The sequence below is a fragment of the Callionymus lyra genome, chromosome 19 (assembly GCF_982586985.1).
Source record: "Callionymus lyra chromosome 19, fCalLyr1.hap1.1, whole genome shotgun sequence".
NCBI classification, from domain to species: Eukaryota; Metazoa; Chordata; class Actinopteri; order Syngnathiformes; family Callionymidae; genus Callionymus; species Callionymus lyra.
Genome location: NC_141836.1, coordinates 8,893,421 through 8,916,253, shown reverse-complemented (window position 1 = coordinate 8,916,253; position 22,833 = coordinate 8,893,421). Strand labels below are relative to the sequence as shown.

The 22,833-nt window shown below is 40.0% G+C and overlaps 1 protein-coding gene across 2 annotated transcripts in view; it reads left to right on the top strand.

Annotated features, from left to right (window-relative positions):
* The window catches only part of cpne5a (copine Va), a 79,157-nt gene that overhangs the window by 48,116 nt on the left and 8,208 nt on the right, over positions 1-22,833 (top strand). For both annotated transcript variants that reach the window (XM_087781115.1, XM_087781114.1), the window contains 8 exons: positions 4,183-4,286; positions 5,841-5,945; positions 8,333-8,374; positions 8,450-8,525; positions 10,289-10,342; positions 10,956-11,017; positions 20,949-20,995; positions 22,275-22,456. In XM_087781115.1, the coding sequence (XP_087637241.1) occupies positions 4,183-4,286; positions 5,841-5,945; positions 8,333-8,374; positions 8,450-8,525; positions 10,289-10,342; positions 10,956-11,017; positions 20,949-20,995; positions 22,275-22,456 (672 nt within the window). The remainder of the gene's footprint in view (positions 1-4,182; positions 4,287-5,840; positions 5,946-8,332; positions 8,375-8,449; positions 8,526-10,288; positions 10,343-10,955; positions 11,018-20,948; positions 20,996-22,274; positions 22,457-22,833) is intronic.

The following is a 22,833-nucleotide window of genomic DNA, read 5'->3' as shown; positions in this document are numbered from 1 at the left end:
GTGGAATCATAAAGAAGGAGATTAAAGTGCCGCCGGCGAGGCAAAGGGGAGCTTAATAGACGAGCCTCCATAAACTGGCCATCGAGCCGCGTCCGTGCGCGAATGTTTCACGACATGCAGGTGCTTGTCCGAGTCCGATCGAGTGGGATTATCTTCAGAGGCTCTTTGTTCTGGTGAGGCTGCAGAAAGCGCCGGGACGCTGCAGTTCAGGCGCTCACGGTCATCTCTGCGATCAGGTGTGTTGGTAATCACCGCAGAGATGCTCTCCAGTGTAATATAAATGCAAATAGAAGTTCCATCAAATCTCTGAGCAAAACCACCGTTTTCCTTTTTCGCTCCTGCCCTCCAACGTTTACAGAGGATTTAGCAGCCGGTGCTTCAGAATCAGAACCAGAATCAGAAAACCTTTATTAGTCCCGCGAGGGGAAATTCGGTTTAACAACAGCAAGAGAAATAAAAACACCCAGAAATAAAAACGAGAAAGAAAATCTAAATAGAATAAAAGATAAATCTGCGCTATATAATATATACACAATCATATTTACATAAATAACAAGAGGTGCAGTTAAATCGTTATCTTGGTGTGTTCTTGTTGTGGAGTCTGATGGCAGCAGGGAGGAAAGACCTGCAGTACCTCTCCCTCACACACCTGGGATGGAGCATCCTATCACTGATGGAGCTCCTCTTCAGACGCTGCTTCACGCCTGGAGAGCCTGACGATCAGAAGTACCATCGAAGTCCAAACCTGGACGATGAATCGGTCCCAAAACGACGAGTCAATAGAGTCGATAAATAGTTGATAAACCAAGCAATCATATTTACTAAATGTATTCACTTAAAACAATGAGTCACTTGCGGCAACAACGAGTCGCCAAAAAGAGTCGTAGGTAAAGAAGTCAATATAAAATGGTTACTAGTCAACATGAGTCACTAAGAACTTTGAGTCACTCAGCAGAAAAATAAGGAATTCAACATTCAACTCTGAACTTTAAGTCACTAACACAACAGAGAGTCACTTGGAAACAAAAGAAGTAATTCAACGTCCCACTAAAATCCATATGAGTCACTCAGAACTTTGAGTCACTCAGAAACAGAAGAATTAATTCAACGTCCCACTAAAATCCATATGAGTCACTCAGAACTTTGAGTCACTCAGAAACAGAAGAATTAATTCAACGTCCCACTAAAATCCATATGAGTCACTCAGAACTTTGAGTCACTCAGAAACAGAAGAATTAATTCAACGTCCCACTAAAATCCATATGAGTCACTCAGAACTTTGAGTCACTCAGAAACAGAAGAATTAATTCAACGTCCCACTAAAATCCATATGAGTCACTCAGAACTTTGAGTCACTCAGAAACAGAAGAATTAATTCAACGTCCCACTAAAATCCATATGAGTCACTCAGAACTTTGAGTCACTCAGAAACAGAAGAATTAATTCAACGTCCCACTAAAATCCATATGAGTCACTCAGAACTTTGAGTCACTAGCACCCGAAAGAGTCACTCAGAAACAGAAGAAGTCATTTAACATACAGAATACTGAAAATTAAAATGAGTCACTTAGAACTTTGAGTCAAAAACACAACAAAGAGTCACTCATCACAAAAATAGAAAAGTGTCAGTCTAATCAACATGAGTCACGCGGAACTTTGAGTCACAAGCACAACAAAGAGTCACTCAGAAACAGAAGAAGTAACTCAAAATACAGTATCACTAAAATTAAAATGAGTCCCTTACAATTTTGAGTCACAAGCACAACAAGGAGTCACTCAGAAACAAGAAGTAACTCAACAGGCCATTAAAATCAACACGAATCACTCAGATATTTGAGTCACTAAAACAACAAAGAGTCACTCGGCAGAAAAATAATTAACTAAACGTTTAACAAAAATCATGTTAAACAAATGACTCGACATGTCACTAAAATCAACTTGAGTCACACAGAACTTTGAGTCACTAAAACAACAAATTCAAGGAGTCGCTCGACTGGATGAGTCACGAACAATGAGTCAGTTTAAATCTCCAATAAAGAAACACAACAAGCAACATAAGAGTCACATTTATATCAGACGCGTGAATCTAAAACGGGTCTGACTCAGGAGTGACTCACATGAGAAACACTGATGAAGTTCAGAGTCTTTAGGGAACATTAGTTGTTTGTTCCTTCGCTTCTCTTTGTCTTCTGCTTGTGTTGTTGCTGCTTGTGTTTTCTCTGCAGCCGCGCTGACACAATAAAAGAAATAACAAGAATCCGTAGAGAGTATAAATTGCTCCCGAGATTCCCCCGGTGATCTGAAGCCTCTGCCGCAGAAAATAAATGTTCCTGCTCTCCCACATTCTAATGGGAAACACTGCAGCGTCTGAGGCTGGAGAAGGTTCAGTGGTCAAGAGAAGATCTGAGGATTTCGTCATTTAGTTTCTGGCTTCTCAAGCGTTCGGCGCGCCTCAGGGCTCTGTGCTGGGGCCGCTGAGGTTCTTCACATCTCGATGAAACGTGTGAAGCGGAGGATGTTGAAGGAGGTCAGAGGCTGCGAGTCACAGGGAGAAGAAGGTCCAGCAGATGTGGGTCAGAGTGGATCGATGGAAGTCGCTCGTTCACGTCCACGAGATGCTCTTTCAAAACCCCGGAATTCTCGAGAGAAAGTTTTCACACAAACAGCTCTTTTATCTGCTGTCAAGTGCAGATATGAAGCCAAATGTTCCTCTGGAGTCCGGATGGTTAAACAAAAACAGATTCAAAAGAGCAGCTTCTGTTCGAGAGCAGAGTGGAGATGATTATTCAGACCAAAGAACACGATATCACCTCATTACCTATTCTAAAGGTTAATTTAAACATTATTCTTATTACCATTACTCTTTCTTTACTGCTGCCATCAACAAGGTGTCAAATGCCAAAGAAATAGGCAATAAATGATATGGATAATACGTTTGCAGGGAAATGATATTCTGGCTGTAAAAATGGGTTTAATGAGCTCCTTGACAGAGGTCTGTGTACTCTGAGTCAGTGATGAGATAAAATTAGTTTAAAAAATGGGAATTAAGTTGAATTAAAACATTTTTAAACTTCAAATTATGTAATTTGAAATACATGTTACCTGCTCTTTTCTTTGTTTTATGTACAGTATTTATAAGCATATACAGTATATACTGTATATATCTATATATAGAGATGTATATAAATACTTGAATTGTTATTTTATGACTAATATTCTCCATAATAACGTAATTTGTAATACATATTTTTTTTAATTATGTCACTATAGATATCATGTTTTTATCTTTTAAAATCCATAAAATCCCAAGAATTAAGTAAATATATTTTTATTAGTTAAAACGGTGATGAAATTGTAACTGAAATGCATTTATATATATATCTTTATTTTTTAACTATAAAATAATAGACAGTATTTTTATTTAATTAATTATTGGGATTTTATGGATTTTAAAAGATAAAAACAAAATGATTATTAACTTCTTTTTTTTTTACAAAGCAAATACAACCATAAGATGTTATATGATATCTGTAGTCACATAATATATATATAAAAAAACACATTTATAAAAAAATGTATTATTGAAAAGATAAGTTGAAAAACTAAAAAAGATTAGAATTAATTAACTTTTTAATTCGAAAAATTAGTAAAGATAAACAATACGGTTTTGCTTTTAAAACACTATTAAAAGCAGATCTCATGAGTTTGTAAAGTTTGCTTTAGATTATATATATGGATGTAACATAATAATTATAATTATAATAACTATAACATAAAACCCTTTAACGTCTCGTTGAAACCGAGCTGCACCAGGACTGAAAGCGAGAGTCGCTGACACCAGCATTGTTCTGTAATGGTAGCATATGTTCAAAAGTCTCCTAAATGATGGTCATTATCGTAATGACGGACGTTTCAATCCCTCATTAGCTCTTTCATTCGCTTTAGCGGCGCCCCACAATTTCGCCGTCTTCAAAATGACGACTTTTAGGTGTTTTCAAAATCTCACTGAAGATGCATTCAGGGACCGTCGTCTGACCTCGCTTCTTGTGAGAAGACGCTTTGTTTCCTTTTGTTTGTAGGCGCCGACATATTAGACAAACACAGTCTGGGATTTATTGTTGTTGTCCTTCTTTTGTGTGTTTATCGTCCTACTTCTCTGAGTCCTCGTGTCTCCGTCTGCAGGATTACGCCACCATGCAGTTCTGCGCCAACAAGTTGGATAAGAAAGACTTTTTCGGGAAGTCCGACCCCTTCATGGTCTTCTACAGAAGCAACGAGGACAGAACGTGAGTGTTGATGGATGTTTTCTTACACGTGTCAGACTCAACACATTTAAGACGGTCTGTTAACTTTAAATACATCCAGAATTAGACTCCATTCTACTTTAAACGACACAAATAAATCATATTTAATGGTGGAAAATGGATTTACTGAAGGGCCACTTTATATATTATGTCTGTAGGTCGGGGTTGTTGAGCCAAAAGAAAGAAGGGAATAGAAAAATGGCCTTTAATAGGTTTTCTTTCAGCTGACAAAAGACGAACACAAAAAGGGATATTAAATATAACTAGGTTTGAATAGTATTAAATATTAAATAGAAGTAAAAAGTATTTTATCATGATCAGTTTTATAGTTTTGCTCGCGGTCGAAGTGCGTTTCTACAAAACTGACAATTTTCTTTAGTAGTTGACATTAAAAATAACTTGAAATAAAGTGAATTTTTTACTTGACACCTTTAGGATCGTTGTCTTACTATTATTATTATTAATATTGAGTTTATTTAAATAAATATAAAATATATCGGCTTATTTTTTATCCTTTCGTAAACATTTTTTTATGCAGGTTTTCATTTCATATTAAGCTTCTTTTTGATTTTGCTAGTTACTGCGGGAGCCTCAGACGTGACATGGTGAAAAGAAAATAAAGTAATTTGTGCTTCAAATTAAATAAATTTAATTTATTATGTTAAAATTCAATTCAATCAATTGCAATGAACTGCTGTGAGGTCACTAGTAGCTAAATTGTTGGAGAACTCGACTCCGGTCCTGGGTTCGACTCCCGACTTGGAATTATTATTTCTACATTAGTAATAATAAGATATAACAATAATAACAATATTTTGAGGAGTAACTTATCATTAAAAATAGACTAGATCTCCTTTTATTCTATTTTTGTTAAGGCATCTTTTATACTCTCATGTAATTCACACCAGAATGTTAATTTGTCACCAGGAAGTACTACTTCATAGCCATTATTAGGATTATTATTATTATTTTCTAACCATGTGACCAACTCTACAAGTATGAAATGAGGCCTCATGGGAAATTTAGGGCGATTCAAAAATACAGTCAAAAAGCTACACGTGGAACAAAATCCCACAGGTTTATAAAAGTGTCTCCTGGTCTGGAAAAGTGCTATACAAATAAAAATGACTTACTTACTTTAATAAAACTGCTAGTTTTGCAGGCGGAGATTATAAACAAGTAACAATGAGATGATAATATCTGACCATAATATCTACATTAATAAGAGATGATCTAGTTATTGGATTCTTTAAACCACTCGTTAAGACCATTTAAAAGCTACTAGTCAAGTCGTTACTAAAGAAATCAAGGAAACAATTTCAATGCCTACAAGGATTCATGAAACGACTACATTAGCATCAAGGCGTAGCGAGTTAACCTCAGAGACCCGGTTTCCTTTGACCGTCACCTGGATCAGAACCAGCGGTGAAGCAGCTCACGGGTCCATATGGACGAGTCCAGCAGACACCGGCCCATGTTGAGGGGAAATCTCCGTCTCCGGGTTTAGCATTTCAAATCTCTGACCCGCACCTCCAGGTTCACCATCTGCCACAAGACGGAGGTGGTGAAGAACACCCTGAACCCCATCTGGCAGCCCTTCTCCATCCCTGTGCGGGCGCTCTGCAACGGGGACTACGACAGGTACTTGATCCTTGATCAGTTTTTCCCTCCGTCATCCGGAACACTCCGCCCTTGTCGGTTTTATCGATCCGCTTCACGGTTCCACGACTGTATCCACTTCATTCAAATCTCTACCCGAGCAAATGACCTCCCGGGGAAAACTCTGAGGAGGCTGAAAACAAAAGGCACTAAAGAGTGGGAGGAAGACTCGGGGTCTATAGATCCTGACAGGATTCCTGCTGGGACCAGTGTGGGAGTGCTCGCATGGAAACATGAAAGGAGAAGGCGTGAGAGAAAGTACATGTCAGTCTCTCTGCCCTTCCACGCCACGCTGGGTGTCAAAAGAGGTTCTTAACTCCGACCCGGCCTCGCATCACCTGCTCACTCGGGCTAATTGGGTCGGACAGATGGAGAGCTGGCAGGAAGGACTTCTGATTCCCTGAGAGGCTTTTGATGCCAGAGTCGCAGATCAAACTCTTGTCTCTGCCATGGATTTAACTGTCAAATATTACATGTAATTACTGTGGTACTACCATCTTAAAGTACTAAAGTACTACTTCAACTAATAAGGCAACAGTATCCAGGGATTGCTGTTACAATATAGAAGTAAATCTGGATATTGAATAGTTTAATTTAACATTTATAATGTTGAAAATGTGTTTTTTAATTGAAATGTTGAATATGTTTTATTGAATAATTGAATTAATTCGTTTAAGATGAAAAGTTCTTATTTATTTATTTTTTATAATTGAACCAAAAAAAGTACAATATCAACTTAAGTGTAGAAAGTCTTAAAATATGAATTTCTCACTTTTTAAAATTTGTAAATATTATTAAAACTTTCAGAAAATGTGTTAATAATTTATTATTTATTTTAAGAATATCATACTCAAAAATGTACATATAAAAATCTAATTAATATACATTTCTTTATTTAATTATTTTAAAAAATACTTTCAATATAGAAACTGTTGAATAAATTGTTTTGAAAAATAATTCAATATTAAAAAAAATCAATACATTTTTTTACGAGTGTCGTCAAATCCCCCGGTTCTAAATCCATCAGGTCTCCTTAACGATGTCGTCATCGTTCTGGTTCTGATCCGATCCAAGCAAATTAAACATCAGGACAAATTGCAGTTGATCAGCAGAACTCTGGTCAGACCTTCTCCAGTCGTCCGAGTCGGAGGGAGATCAATCAGGAGAAAGCAGGTCAATCCTCCTTTTATCTGCTCGTCGGTCGTTCCACAGCCTTTGATGGAACCTGTGGACGTCCAAACTCATCGTTAGAAGGAGAATTGAATCCTGATGATTAAGAGTTCCTCACGTAACTTTCTGACCTCGAGGCGAGACTCGTTTACAGGCGGAGGAGCGGCGCTGTCCGCGGTGCTGAATTCTTAACGCAGGTTCAGCGAGGCGTCGTTTGTTCTGGAATAAGCTCATGAAAGTTTCAACCGGTGGTTCAGTCGGGTTACAGTCCAGGAGGGAGTTTGACGTATGAATTATGCCATTGAATCATTATTTCTTAGGATAAGAAGCTCCACAGTTGTTTAAGCCCAGTGTTGGACTCCTGGCCACTGCTCTGTGGCCGCATTGTTCAGGACCAGATAAAAAAAAAAAAGAAAAAGTAAAATCAAATTCCATATGACAGTTTATATGGAATTAAATTTAATATGGTTTTACCTTTGCTAGTTTTGGACTTGTTAAAGGTTTGACAATGTCACCCTTTTCGTGTCATGACCCGACAAAATTCTTGAATCATGGAGGTTTTTTTATTTGATTATTTGCTGTGTTTCATAATTGAATGTGAAATTAGCTCCTTGGCAGAGGTATGCAGTGTCTGAGTGCTTTTAAAAATAATGATTCTTTATTTAGCCTTTTTTGTGGTTACTTTGCTCTTTGTTTCATGGTTAAAAATTCATGTTTATTACTACTTAAAAATAACGAATTGAATAAAGCAATGGCAGATATGCAGTGTCTGGTACAACATACCTCTGCCAAGGAGACACTGCATATCTCCTTGGTAGAGGTATGCAGTGTCAAAGTGCTTTTTTTTAAACAATTATTCTTTTACATATTTTGTTTTACTACTTTGGCGCTTTGTCCCGTTGTTGAATAATTTTCGATCCCCTTACCAATTCAATTAAATAATTAAATAAAGCCATGTGAAATTAACTCCTTGGCAGAGGTATGCACTGTCAAAGTGCTTCATCAAATTATTTACTTTTTGTTTTACATTGTTATTTGTTCTACTTTGTCCCGTTGTTACTACTTAAAATAATTAAATTATTTTTTTGGTAAATATCCTTTTATCCAAATAGTAAATGTTTAATTTTGGTTCACATTAACTCTGCAGGAACATATTAAAAGAGTCTCTTCAAACTGATCTTCCATGTGTTTCCCTGCAGGACGATCAAAGTGGAAATCTACGACTGGGACAGAGACGGAAGGTAACTCACCACAAACGACAGATCCCGGTGTCATTTTTATTTTTTAAAACCTTCTCCCCATGATTCCGTCTTCAGCCACGACTTCATCGGCGAATTGACGACCAGCTACAAGGAGCTGTGTCGAGGTCAGAGCCAGCTAAACGTTTACGAGGTGAGTGAGCTGTTGAGAGACGGGCGTCTCACTTGAACCGGTGCGTTGGAGCGGCTCATGTTTGATTGAGGGGATCTTGGACCGGATGATTATTCACGGCGTCTGAGGTGACGAGCCCTCTTCGATTTCCGGAGCAGATCAATGCACACTTAGCGTTATCAAGGTCAAGTTATCCGGGGTTTAATGAGAAGAAAGTGCAGGCCTTCGTGCAGCTCCAGTGTTTAAAATTAACAGCCCGGCCTCCTCGTCCCGGCCTGCCCTCGTCGGCGGCGAGTGGCGAGAGGTTAAGTGGTGCGGCAGAGCGCATGAGGAGCGGCGGCGCCCGGAATACAAATGCCCCCGAAAGGCTCGTGGAGACTTTTTTTTTGGTGGAGGACGGGATTCCACTGTCCCGTCCATCCCTCATTTAAAAGCCTCTCGGTGTCGTATCAGCTGCTCCTGGAGGAGGTTTAAGGAGGGATCAGATGGAGAAGATTGAGCTGCTCTCAGGGTCGCCCTTTAAGTCCGCTGACGCCGCAGAAAGATCTGCCTCCATTACCCTTCATCGAGCCATTTTCTTCACGCCTTTTTCCGGGTCGGGGGCCCGGGAGAAGTTTCTACATCTTTAAAGGTTAACCAGTTGAGACCGTGATGAGGTCAGCGGGGTTTTGATGTGTTCGGACGTGAACGTGGGCGGAAAAGTTTTTCGGCGTCTGAGGAATTTCTTCCACTTGAAGCTCAAATCTCTGACGGTGGTTAGAACTTTCAGTTCTGCACAGGATTCCACAGGAAACCTTGACGGGAGATCGGTCCAATCCACTCTGGTGTTAGCGCTACATGCTAACAGTTGGTTGGCAGCAGGAATGAGTTCACTGAGAGGGAGTGAGAAGGTTGGAAAACGAGTTTTGAAGTGTTTTTTGAGGTAAATGTTTGTTTTTTTGTTAGTGTTAGAAGGCTTATTGTTTGAGTTTCAATCTCACAGAGAAGTTTTTAGAAAATAAATCAGAAAAAGACCTTGAAACTGACTCATCGACGTGCATAAAAAAGTCAACTTTAAAAGCAAAGGACTGAAATTTTGTTACCCTGAATATGTGAAATCTCAGATTTATAATTAATGTCCATTTTAAGGTTTTAAAGTTGTAAAAGAGATTTCTTTTCTGACTTTTTTTTCCTTCCAAACTGTTATTACGCAGTAACATATCCTCAGTGGTGGTGAATGACTGCACCTTAAAGCACAATTAAATAAATTCTACAGCATTAAGATCCAAATAAATGTGGATATATTTTGGTGTTGAAAAGCTTAAATTCAATACAAATCAATAATAAAACGTCAATCTTTCTTCTTGACTCAACGCTTCAAGGTTCAGGGTGAGATCGATCCGTGGGCCCAAAAAAGTAACTTTAATTAAAAGTACTATCGACTCATCTGAAGCGATCGATGAGATCACAACCGCCGCGTGTTCCCCGGAGAGATATTTAATTTGAAAAGAGCAAACGGTGAAATCAGCAGATGTTTCCATCACGATATCCAAACTTTTCCCTCTAGAATTCCCACGACGTGAATTCACTCGCCTCGATAGCGTTGTATGTTTTCACATTGGCGACGAGTCGTCCCGTGAATAATCTCCGTGATCAATGTTCTCTGGTTCCCTCCTGTATTGGATCATGTCGCTCGGCTCCATTAACCTCGCAGCGTAGGAGGCGAACAATGCTTTTATTAGCGGCCGTCGACTGCTGGGGAAGAATTCTGCTGCGGGTTTACGTTCTTTCTTCTCCTCCGCCAGGTGATGAATGCCAAGAAGAAGCTAAAGAAAAAGAGATATATCAACTCTGGGACGGTAAGTCTGAGATAAGGATGCAGAGACTTCATTTGTATTCATGTGGAATTTTGCTCGTTTTTAAAAAAAGAATCTGACTTCGGAATATCTTTGCTTTTTCTTCACCGTCGTGTCGAGGTTTTTAGCAACACAACTATGAACGCACAATAACGACTGTCAACTGCTGACATTTTTCACGTTAGCAAATGCAAAACAAGACGCTTTAGTAATGAAATAATGGGTTAAAGTGGGTCCAAATGTCCGTCCAATCCTACTGTGTCAGAGCTGGTTTCCGCCAGAGCTCCAGAAGGCTTCCGCAGATGTTTCTCCCTCGATGGATTCCTGGCTCCGACTGTGACCACGAGAGCCAGGAAAACAAAGCAAATGTTTGCCGGCGCCGCTTCGTTACTGCCGTTTACTTTGGCCGCCGGATGTGTTTGCGGCGACTCTGTAATTAAAATCACTGGCCACTTCTGCAACACGTCCGCGCTCGCCTGTAATCCGCCACCGGAGAATCATTTCGAGGCGGTTCCAGTCGGCTTGTGGGCGGGCGGTGAGGTCAGCGGCTAATGTGCGGATGTGTAGGTTCGCTCCATCACCACCTGAGATGATCAGCCGCTGTTTCCTCCCTCAGGTGTCCTTGTTGTCGTTCAACGTGGAGTCGGAGCACACCTTCCTGGACTACATCAAGGGCGGGTGAGCAGCCAGAGTTCCTCTTTCTCTGCAGAGTCATGTTCATGTCGGTTTGTTTGTCTTCATGTAAACATTTGGGTCAGTTTAACATATAAATCAATCAGAAATGTCAATTATAAATGAACTTGAATGACACAAAAGAAAGAACAAATATATCGTTATCATCATCATCACTGAATGTTGTTATTGATCTACTTTTCAAAAAGATTTAATACGATGTAACAATTAATTAATATGGTAACACTATAGAATACCTATCCATTATAACTAGTTAATAGATCATTAGTTAACTGTTAAGCTTGTTCATGATCTATTACTTATTAATAAATGATCGTTGTAAATCATTAACATACAGTTAACAAGTCATTTACAACTAACAACAACTAACAACTAATTTATTGGTTATGTATAACGTTATAAACAGTAGTTTATTTTATCTTTAAATAATGTATATAATAATGTACAGTTTTACATAATTACAAACTGTTATACATAATGTCATTATTTCTCATCAATTAATATTAGTATTCTATAAGTGAACATAAATGTATATAGATATATAAATACCACATCATTTAGACTGCAAAAATCTCAATAAAACTGGCTACATCATTTGAATATGTAAACATATATATATTTTAATACTACATACTTTAATTCAAGCAAAAAAAATAAGAAAAAACTCTTTGAAATTCACTTAGTCCGCTTTTGTTTCTGCTGCCACCTGCTGTAGAGTTATTGAAAGCGTTTTATTTCTTCTGAAAAAGTGGCATCGATCAAATGTTGATTCGAATCGTTTGGTCCAACAATCCGACAACAAAAAAACTGACAGATTCGAAAGCACGGCTACAGAATATTGATGGACTCCCCTCTACTGTAAGTCCTGTCAGTACTTCAGCCTTTAAAGAAATGAGCGCAACTGACGTCCCCAACTCACTGCCGCTGTGCGTCTAATCTGAAACAAGATGGAGAGACTCTAAGACGACGACATCACTTATGGTGATAATGTGCGTCCGAAACTCAACGCCGGCTTTCGTTCGCCGCCGCAGGAAACCCTGATAAACTGTTTACAGACGACTGGCTCTCAACGACTCGCTGCACCAGCAGATCTTCATTGGATTCCTTCTGTAACTAGATTTTAGCTTTCGAAGCCACGTGACAAAATGTCAGGGAATAAATAAAAAGATCAACGCATTCAGACGCACATACAGACGTATGACTCTTATCTGCCCTGATGATGAGGACGATAAAGTGTGAGGAAGATCTTGGGAGCTTAATTAAGATCCGTCACACATGGATCTGCTCCTCTGTGGTTCACTGGCTGCTTTAAGTTCTTGCTGCTGACGGCCCACTGTCCCAGATCTGTCCCCTGCACCCCCCCTGATCCTCCCTCACAATCCTGCACCCCCCAATCCTCCCTCACACCCCTGCACCCCCCAATCCTCCCTCACAATCCTGCACCCCCCGATCACACTGTGGAGATGAGAAGCTCCTCAAGCTTCATCTATCAGCGTCGGCAGCAGAGATACCGACCACACCTCAGACTCTCAGCCTCCTGGAGGTGGAACAACAGACTCGGGGTTCAGGCTGTGGTATCAGGAGCCCAGACTGTGAATCAGCGAGAAAGAAGGGAATAAAGTTGAGACAAGAGTCGCTTCATCTTTTTCCGGCTCAGACACCGAACGATGTCAGCGAGACGAGGAAGAAAAGTGCCTGCGTGTGTTTTGAGATCACTCTGGGGAGGGAAGAGATGGAAGACTTTAAATTACCTCCACATCTGGGTTTGGATCGTTTGGGTTTAAATCCTGGCAGCACTTCTGCTCCACAATAAAGTTAGTTTTTAGAGCTTAATCTTAAATTAACGTTGGCTGTTTGTTAAAGTATTGTAAGTAAGTAAGTAAGTAAGTAATATTTATTTGTGTAGCGCTTTTCCAGACCAGGGTCACAAAGCGCTTTAACAATCAAAACAATATTCAATAAAGTATATACTTTAAAGATCAAGATAATACTGAGAACAACACAGGAGTTCCAGAAAATCAAGGAAAAGCCTGAACAAATAAAAACGTCTTAAGATGTTTCTTAAAGGAGTCAGTAGACTCCATCAAGCGCAAAGAGAGAGGAAGATCGTTCCAAAGCTTAGGAGCAACAGCCTGAAAAGATTTCTCTCCTCTGGTCCTGAACCGAGTGCGAGGAACCATAAGTAGATTCTGATCCACAGACCTCAGAGCCCGAGCTGGGGTGTAAGGCTGGATCAGATCAGTGATGTAAGGAGGAGCCTGACCATGAATAGATCTGAAAGTAAGAACCAGAATTTTAAAGTTGATCCTGAAAGAAACTGGAAGCCAGTGAAGAGTTTTAAGGATTGGAGAAATGTGAGTTCTTCTACTAGAGCGGCTCAGAATTCTCGCTGTAGAGTTCTGAGTCAACTGCAGACGAGACAGATCCTTCTTGTTAAGACATGAAAATAAACTGTTACAATAGTCCAGACGAGAAGAAACAAACGCATGGATTATAAGATCCAGATCATGTTCCGACAACATTTTCCTAAGTTTGGAGATTTTTCTCAGTTGAAGAAAACAGTTTCTGGTCAGTTTTCGGCAGTGAGACATGTCTTTATAAAATACAACACCCAGGTTTCTCAGGCTCAGTTTGACAGACTGACCTAAGTCACCCAAGTACTGACTCAACCCTGGAATCTTATCATCAGGAGCAATCACCAGTGTTTCAGTTTTCATTGTCATTAATTCTTGGCTAAAAGTTAACGCTACGTTTTTTTTGAAGGAAGATAATGTGCTGGACATGATATTGTCAATGCGCTAATGGCTACATTCAAAAATAACGTGTATCGTTAGTTTTTACACTTTTTTTTCTGGTCAATTCTACTATCAAAGGAAATTAAGAAATGACCTTCACATTTCACTTCAAGTTTTTTAATCCTTTTCAACCACTTTTTCGTAGTAAACTTCTCACTCCAAAAATGGATGACGATGATGATGATGATGATGATGAAGATTAGAACTTTTAAAAAGCGTGAAAGTGTCGAACTCTCTGTTTTGGTCGAATGGTCTCTTCATACCTTACCAAATAAATGAATATAAATAAACTCACACCACATTTTCTAAGGACTATTCTGTGTCAGGACTGCTCTGCTAATGGCTACATTAAAAAACTGTATCTATAGTTAACTTTAATTGCGTTAAATTGTAACTATCAAAGGAAACAAAAATATTTTCGGCAGGATTAGTGGTGAAGATTGATTGATTGATTGAGTTGAAGTGACAGAGTAACTGGTGAGTTTGGTTTCCTCCCACAGTCTAACAAATCAAGACTTTTTTCCCATCCAAAATGTGAGCTTTCCTACTTGTCCGCAAACCCCCTAGGTAGCTGGGATAGTGGGACAAACGTGGGCCAAAATGAAAAATGGCCGTTCACTGTGACACTTATTGGTTTTCCTTCCCGTTCAGACACTAAATAACAACAAGAGGGTTCTCATCACTGGAGTGATTCATACAGTTTTCATTTCCACACCATCTCGGTTGATTGTGTTCCTCGTCCGACTGAATTACATCTTCTCTGGAGACTCTTAGATCGCACGGAAGCCATTATTAACGCTGGCAACAATTCAGTGATGGTAAAGATTTAATGTCTCCTAAGACGTCAGAATCTCACACGAGCGCCTGGATGAAGCTCGACGACGACGGCTCTAAAGAATTAGTTTAACTTTACGAGGAGTTCTCTCTCCGGATGTTTGACACCTTCTCCTGGATCAAGGATCTGGGAAATCTTTGATCTTTTTCGTTTGTTCTTTGTTTTAGTGTCTTGTTTTGTGGTTTCCTTTCCCCAAAGACGTAATAATATCATACACCTTCCTTCACGAACCATGTTTATGCTCTTTGGCCTTACTTCCTGTTTCGCTCCCTTTTTTGAAGGATTGACCTTCACATGACCTTAAAGTTTTATCTTATCTTTAAATAATGTAAAGTAAAGCATGCAGAGCAACTGGTTAAACACAGAGCAGATTCACCTGCACCTGTCAACCCTTTTCATTTTAGGACAATAACTGCTGAACAATGTGAAACTTTCCATCATGCTACATATCCACTAAATGCATGCAGATGCAGTGATGAGTTCACTGAGTGGGAGTGAGAAAACAGTGAGCAGTGTTGTAAAGCAGGAGCGACCATAGAGTTTAAAAAGTTATTATTTATGCGAGTTAAAAGGTTCGTCGAGCGAAGTTTCGAGTTTTAAAATTGAGGCAAACATTTGATGGAGTCAGGAAGGTCGTTGTGCTCCGAACACTCTGCAGTGGAATCCATCAAAAGTTCACGCTCCGGCCTCATTGAAATGTTTCTCAATTAAATCAGAGGTGACATCAAGCGTGTAATGGCCTTCGCCACGTCTCTATTCACAACCTTAATTATGGTTTCAAATCCAAACGGGCGGAGAACAAAAAATAGATCTGTGAATCCACAGCAACGGGGGACCCCGGGTACAAAAGCTGTTCCTCGTTGCTGTGATTTACTGTATCCGTAGGAAAAGGACGACTCGCTGGAGGATTTCGGTCCCGTCTGTTTTGAAGGATTTATGGTGAATCCAGAAGAACAAAGCTGTCACCGACAAATTTATGATCCCCCCCCCATCAGGGAGCGGCACGTAATGACGGCACAATTATATGCGCGTCAGCACATCCCTCACGGAAGATCCGCAAAATAGGAAACCAAGTGAGGAATCACCTGAGCTCCGGGACTATAGATCCAAAGATTAGGGACAGAAATAAACACCCACCGTTTGAGGTTTGCAATAAGATCCTCCTCCTCCCCCCCGACAATAAACACATCCGTCCACATCAATCCACATAGATTTTCCACGGTGACGGTTCGAACTAATCCACATGTTCCTGGTGGAGCTGAAGACAAACGTGTTCAGACGAGGCACGATTGTGTTTGTTTTTTTTGTTGAAATACGCTCGGAATATTAAATTAGGGACGTCGATAAATGGACTGATGCCCAGCTGACAATTCTAAAGATTTCAGGGGAATAGATAGAAATATAAATAGATGGATGGATGGATGGATGGATAAACTTTATTGATACCTCTGGAGATCTTCTTCGGGAAATTGTTTTTCCATCACACAGCAACACAGACGATAGATTCTTAAAACATCTATCTTTAGACTTAGATTGTGTCATCTTGTTCTTTCTTTTTATGTTCTTGTTCTTATTTTATTTTGATTTATTTTTTATGAAAAATTGCTGTATTTTCTGTGGCTATTGGAAAAAAACGATTTCCCGAAGGAGACCTCCTGAGGGATCAATAAAGTTTTACCTTAACTTATCTTACCTTAAATCAAGAACAAATTGCAATAAAAAGAAAGTGCAAGATGACACAATCTAAATCTAGAGATAAAGAACATAGATCAAAGAAAAAGAATGATAAGATTAACATGGAATAAAATCATCTTTTCGCTCCGCTTCTGAGAACTAAACAGCCTAATAGCACAAGGAATGAATGAGTTCCTGAGTCTATTTGTGTTGCATCATGGGAGGAGCATTCGTGCAATAAAAGTAAAAGTGATTTTTTAGTGTGTTTTGTTACTACAGTAATACACCGATCGGTTTATTCTGATAGGAAGGTCATGAAATGTTCCGCTTTTGTACCTTATTTTCAAAAGAAGTTAACAGGTTTTTCATCCAGCATTTATTGAAGAATGTTCTATGCGTTACAATAATATCACGGAATCTCAAGGTTACAAAAACGCTAAAATATGGTAATAACTATGAACGGACATGAAAAATCAAATGCGATTAAGAATTTAAAACCATAACTTCCACTCATGGACTTTCATTTTCCACTTTTTTTCAGAAATACGCTGATATTAAGAAGCTCTTTAGTGAAAAAATGGCTGCCAAATCAAACGGTTAATGTCGCTAGATCCACACTAGATGCAAAGATAAAGGCCCACAGGGTGCAGTAGAGAGCCGTTTGGCAAGATGCTGTTCTCGTTACTCAAACAAAGATGGCTGCCATTAGTCCGAGCACTTCATGCAGTTTAGGATTGAGTCCGACAAACAGTCTGTTGAGATCATAGGTTAACGGAGGAGAAGGAGAAGAATCTGTGGTGAATAATTTAGAGTTAATCAGGCTCCGGACGCCATTATCCACCTCCACCCCTGAGGGACCAGCAATTAAAGCACCGACTGTGCCGCATTATGCAGTCACTGTTGCGAGGGCCGCAGAGAAAAGAGTCGTAATATGATGGAAAAACACTGAACCAGTAGGAAATGTTTTCCGACGACAGAAAGTGGACACGTTTGTCGGCGACAAACGCTTTAGCTTGTGATGAATCCTCATCATCCGGAAGAAAACCCTTCAGGATGAAGTCGTTCTTCCCATCAGGCTCCCGCTGAGAGTTCGAACTCATATATTCATCCGCACTTTCGTTGATCCTCGATCAATCGTGAAATCGCCTCCTTTTTCCTCGCGCTAAACAAGGTTTGCAGGAGCTCCGCGAGATTAATGATCCTCGCGCCGCCGAACCACATTCGTCTTGTTGTGCCGTTGTCGCTCCACAACAACAACACAACTAAGAAGCTTAGAATGCAAAGCCCCGGAGCGTGAGCCGGAGCCTTCCTCGGCTGGTTGAGAACGCCGCTGTGCATTTGATTTACGGCTGCTGACGTCCACGGGTTACTGAACGTCCTCGGTCTGGACTTCATCGAGATCCTCGTGTGGTCAAGACCACGAGCTGTAGAGACTTAGGAGGGAATTGACTTACATTACACGGGTGAAGAAATGTATCTATAGTTATATATATGTATATATATGGCAGATAATCAAGGCAACTATGAGTTTATGACGATAAATCAGATGAAACAAGTTTAAATCTTTGGAAAAAACACATTAAAAAGAGCTTTATAACTTGTTTTCAGTCTAGATTATGAAACTACGATGCATGACTAGTCTTTTAACTAAATTAAAATCACTTTTTTTTCCTGCTAATTAAACACTCTAGAACAGAGGTCCAGAACCTTTTATTTAACCGCGGCCTGGTCTAATGTCGGCATTATATCCTCGGACAAACCTTTAGATAAAAACGGTAAAGTTTGTTTCACTCGTTTTCTCTGGTTTACAGGTTTATTTGTGTAGATTTGACTGAAACTAGAATCTAAAGTGTCAAGATTCAGAGGAAACACCATATTTTATTTCAAAACTAAATCTCTTAAAGAGAGTAGTAATCAATAGAACAGAAATTATATAAGTTATATTTTATTTCTGTGCCGCCTGGTAACAAATTACTTGAGGAACGGTTTGATATTTGGATCAATGTTCTATTGGGCTCGAGTTCTGTTCCAACATTATTTCTTTTTCTTCTCACTCCTTCTCATTGAACTCATCCCTGTAGCTGTATGAGTGTGATTTTAACCGTCATCTTGTAATCAAAAGTTGTACTAAGAAGTGTGTGTATCTTGATGTGAACGAAGCAGTTCTGTGTTGTACCGTAATGACAGTAATACGAGCTCAAAGCCATGTTTTGAGCTTTCAAAAGAAATTTGCTGGATATGATTGAAATCAAACCCTGTTTGTCACAAACACAACCAGAAGACATTTAGACGAGTGCGATATGGAGGTGAATCCATGAGTCACCGGAGCTCGTGCTTGTTAAGAACATCTTTGACACTCAACACGTTGGATATTTTCAAGCTCCGTATATTTCAACAAGCAAAGGCTCAGAATCTTCACAGTGAAGTAGGTCATTCAAGGCGTCGGTGTCGGCGAGGAACAGCAGCTCACGTCAATATTGTGATTTATTTACGGCTCTTCGTACGGCGCAACATAAATACACTCGAGAGGTGTTCTCAAGTTTGTCCACGCTGGACGCCCTCGCCGCTCCTCCACTGACCTAAAAAAGAGGCTATATTTGAGCAGGTAGACAGGATTCCTCGGCGGAGCACGAATGACCACCAGCTGCCAGCGTGAGAGGAAGTGGGCGGACGTTTGTTATTGTTAGCCATCAGGGTCGAAGGCTTGTTCGCTGAAGTGGGTTGGATTCCATCATGTGGAGACTCAACTAGATCTGGACTAGTTTTGTGAAGTTGTTTGACACGTGTGTCCACCAGAGGGCGCCACTCAAAATACAGAAAAAACAGACCTAAGACTCGACAGGAAGTTTCTCTGACTCGTGGATTCACAGACGACTAAACACTTTCCACATTACCTTTAAATAATTTATGAAAGTTGCTAATTTTTTTTTACGTTTTTGGAAAATTGAACCCCACTTTATCGATGACTTAATTATGTATTGTTTAAAAATAAATATTCTCTTGTTCATTAGTGCAAGATTGGACTAAAAATGTCCAGTTGCTAGTTATCGATAAACAAGATTGTATTCTAACCGAGTTTAATGTTATTTAGTTATAATAAAATAATGAAATCCAGACTTTCATGTTCCCTGATTATTTATTTTTGAAATTATATTTACTGTTACCACATTATTCATGAATAAGACGATTTATTTATCTCCATAATTAACTGAAGTAACTCCATGTTGACCAAACATTTAAAAAAAAGATTTTGATGACATTAGAACTAGAAAGATTGTTGTCTCCCCGGTGCTGGAGCGACCCATGTTCTCTACCCAGCTGCACTTCTTTCACACAACGCTATTCCTTTCGGAACATTTAGTCTCAAAACTCTCTCGTCTGATTGACACCCTCGGGCTCATGATTGACACGTGTCTGGAGTTTGCGACGCACAAAAGTCGCGTTAGCTTGGATCAGACGCGACAAAAAGCTTGTGTGTTCCATCGAGGCGACACAAAAGAGGCACCTTTTGAGGTCGACTCTTTGATCCGCTGATTTCGCAGAACAAGGTTCGGAATCGGCTCAAATTGGAGCCTCGTGCTCGGATAACAAGTTTCCGTCGCGAGCCGGGAGCTGATTAAGGGTCCGAGGAATGGAGGCCGTGGTTTATGCCGCACGCCGGGAAATTTCTCAATGGAAAGCGAAGCCGGGGAAGCAATCAGAGCTAATCACAATGGAGGAGCACGTACTTTGATCCAGACTCCACTTCCCAGCTCCCCGGGGAGGAATCCAGCAGAGACTAGTTAGGATTCTCCTCAAGGTTCCTTCCTCATGAATTAAACATCCCGGCTAACTTTGGTAAGGTTGGCGGTAATAAGGAGAGCGTCAGACTTCTTAAGCACAACATTTAAGTTTGAGAGAATAGTTTTTAAAATATGGATGATGGCGGCGGATGCACGCGCAGGATTCCCTGACGTTTCATGTTGGAACGACGAAGGAAAACACGCAGCAATTAAGCAATAATTAAGGCGTGGAAATGTGATAATTTCCCAACAGACCCGACGCTCGTCCTCCCGTATCTGTATGTTTTCATCAGCGGCAGGTTATCGTGGAGACTGAAGGAAATCCAACTCCGTTCAGGGAATTATAGCTTGAATTAAAATATTAATGTGAATTATTGAATAGATAAATACATGAGGAAAGATGAAATGGTTTTAAAACCATATCAGATTCATGTCAAGATCTTTAAAATGTTAGTAAAAGCTACAGTAAGTGAAGGAAATATTAAAGTTAAATTATTTAATTATTAGATTCTTCAATCTGAGAAGAAAATAGTACATTAAAAAAAAGTTCCTTATATCAGTAATATGTGAATATGTGCGTGTAAAAATGTTGACTTAACTTGCATTATTTCCTTTTTTCAACTTAACAAGTAAACAAGTTAAATAAAAAGTTCAATTCTTACAAGGTTCTCCTCCCAAAAATGATCAATAAAATTCAACTTTAGCGTCAAATTTGTTGCATGAAAACAAAGGTGTCGACACGAACACGACGGACTGAAGTTGTGAGAGAAACCTGAAGGACACGCTCGTGATTTGTGATAAAACTGTTTTCTATTCTCCGTCTCTTCCAGGACTCAGATCCACTTCACCGTGGCCATCGATTTCACCGCTTCCAACGGTGAGTGTCGACAAGCGCCGCTCGCTTCTCATCGCGAGAGAAGCTTCATAAACAAAGCAGAGAAATTAAAAAATAAGATAAAACTTCTGAGGCACGAAAGTGTAGGAAACATGACGATATCATCATGTATGTCAAGCATTTATCAGACACGGACGGTACAGGTACAGGTGCTGTTTTATTTTGAAAATCCACCTTCTTTTTACTTCCTGTTTCAGCTTGACTTGTTAGAAAACATTTGTATATGAAAGTTTCATATTGAGTCAATTAAATGTAGGAACAGGAACTTCCAAAATGTACTTTTAATTTGCACTCATGTTAAAAAATGTGACCTTTATGGAGGAATCGATCTTGAGAAAATCAAGATGTCGGATCAAAGTCCAAAAAGAAATTCAACTTAATGAGGAAATTAAACCCGTTTTTTTTTTCCTTCTTCTCTCACCGGAGTCCATGAGTCCAAACAAGTCGCTCGCTCGTGTTTATTTAATGAACCTTTCTAACGACTTGAAAAGCGCAGAAATGATCATCACTCTTTTCAGCGGCTGCTGCGTGTCGTCGGCTAATGAGTCCTGATGGAAACAACAAGCTGTGTCCAGCTGCACTTTTCTTAGCCCTCAAGTCCACGATTACCACCGAAAAACACTTGTTTAGGTCTCCAGTTTAACGCGGGCCGACTTATTGTCTGCATTATTTCCACGTCCAGCCTTTGACAAACCCAGCAAAAAACAAAAATGGTTACGAGCGGCAAAAGTAAACGTATAATATAACGCTGAGTCGGCACAAACCCTGGGCTGGTTTCTCTGCAACAAGATGGTTTTGTGTTTCACTCTTTTTTCTTTACTAGTTTAGAGGTTTATTTTTTTGAGTAAACTTCACTAACACAGGCGTCTTGACGTGTCAAGAGTCACAAGGTAATGTTACTGAGGAGAAAATCTCACTTTTTTTTTCAAAATAAAACACTTTTTAGATTTTAATCATCACTATATTTCTGTGAACTCTTGATATCGACCCCTGGAGGTTTGAGTGTGAATTGTTCTATTATCTAAACATAAGCTCAAGAATATATCATCCAAGAGAGACTCTGTGTGGAGCTTCTCAGCGAGAACTTCACGGCTGATGAGATCTGACGCTAATTAATCTGATCTGACAACTTGTCAACGTCGTGGTTTCATTTCTTCCTCCTATTCCGGGCGCTCCCTCGTGTTCCTCCTCCGTCAGCCGTCACTTCTGCGCCCCGTCCTCGCATCGCTGACCCCCCCCGTCTCGTGTCTCGTCTCGGCAGGAAACCCGTCTCAGTCCACCTCGCTCCACTACATGAACCCCTACCAGATGAACGCGTACGCCATGGCGCTGAAGGCGGTGGGCGAGATCATCCAGGACTACGACAGTGATAAGATGTTCCCGGCTCTGGGGTTCGGCGCTAAGCTGCCCCCCGACGGGAGGGTCTCGCACGAGTTCCCTCTGGTGAGTAAAGACTTCGGTGAGGAGTCTTCAGCGCCGAGCTTCTGTTTGTTGTCGTGCAAATGATCTTCTGAGAGTCCAACACAACGAGGGCCTCCTCTTCACCATCTACTCTATCAAGACCCTCCACTGGAGGTCTGGTCCACTTGGAACAAATATTTCCACAAAAGTGTTTCTGAATCAGTCAGACTCTGCAAAAGTCAATAAATGATCTCTGGAGGTTTAAATGACTTTTTTGACTGAAGGTTAATTTTGTTTATCAGAACCACAGGTGCCAGAACTTTAAAGTGGAAAACTTTAAATTCAACCTTCGCTCGTTTTTATACTCGTGTCGACTAAAGGTTGGGATTAATTTCACAGTACGAGTTCCTTTTTAGAGC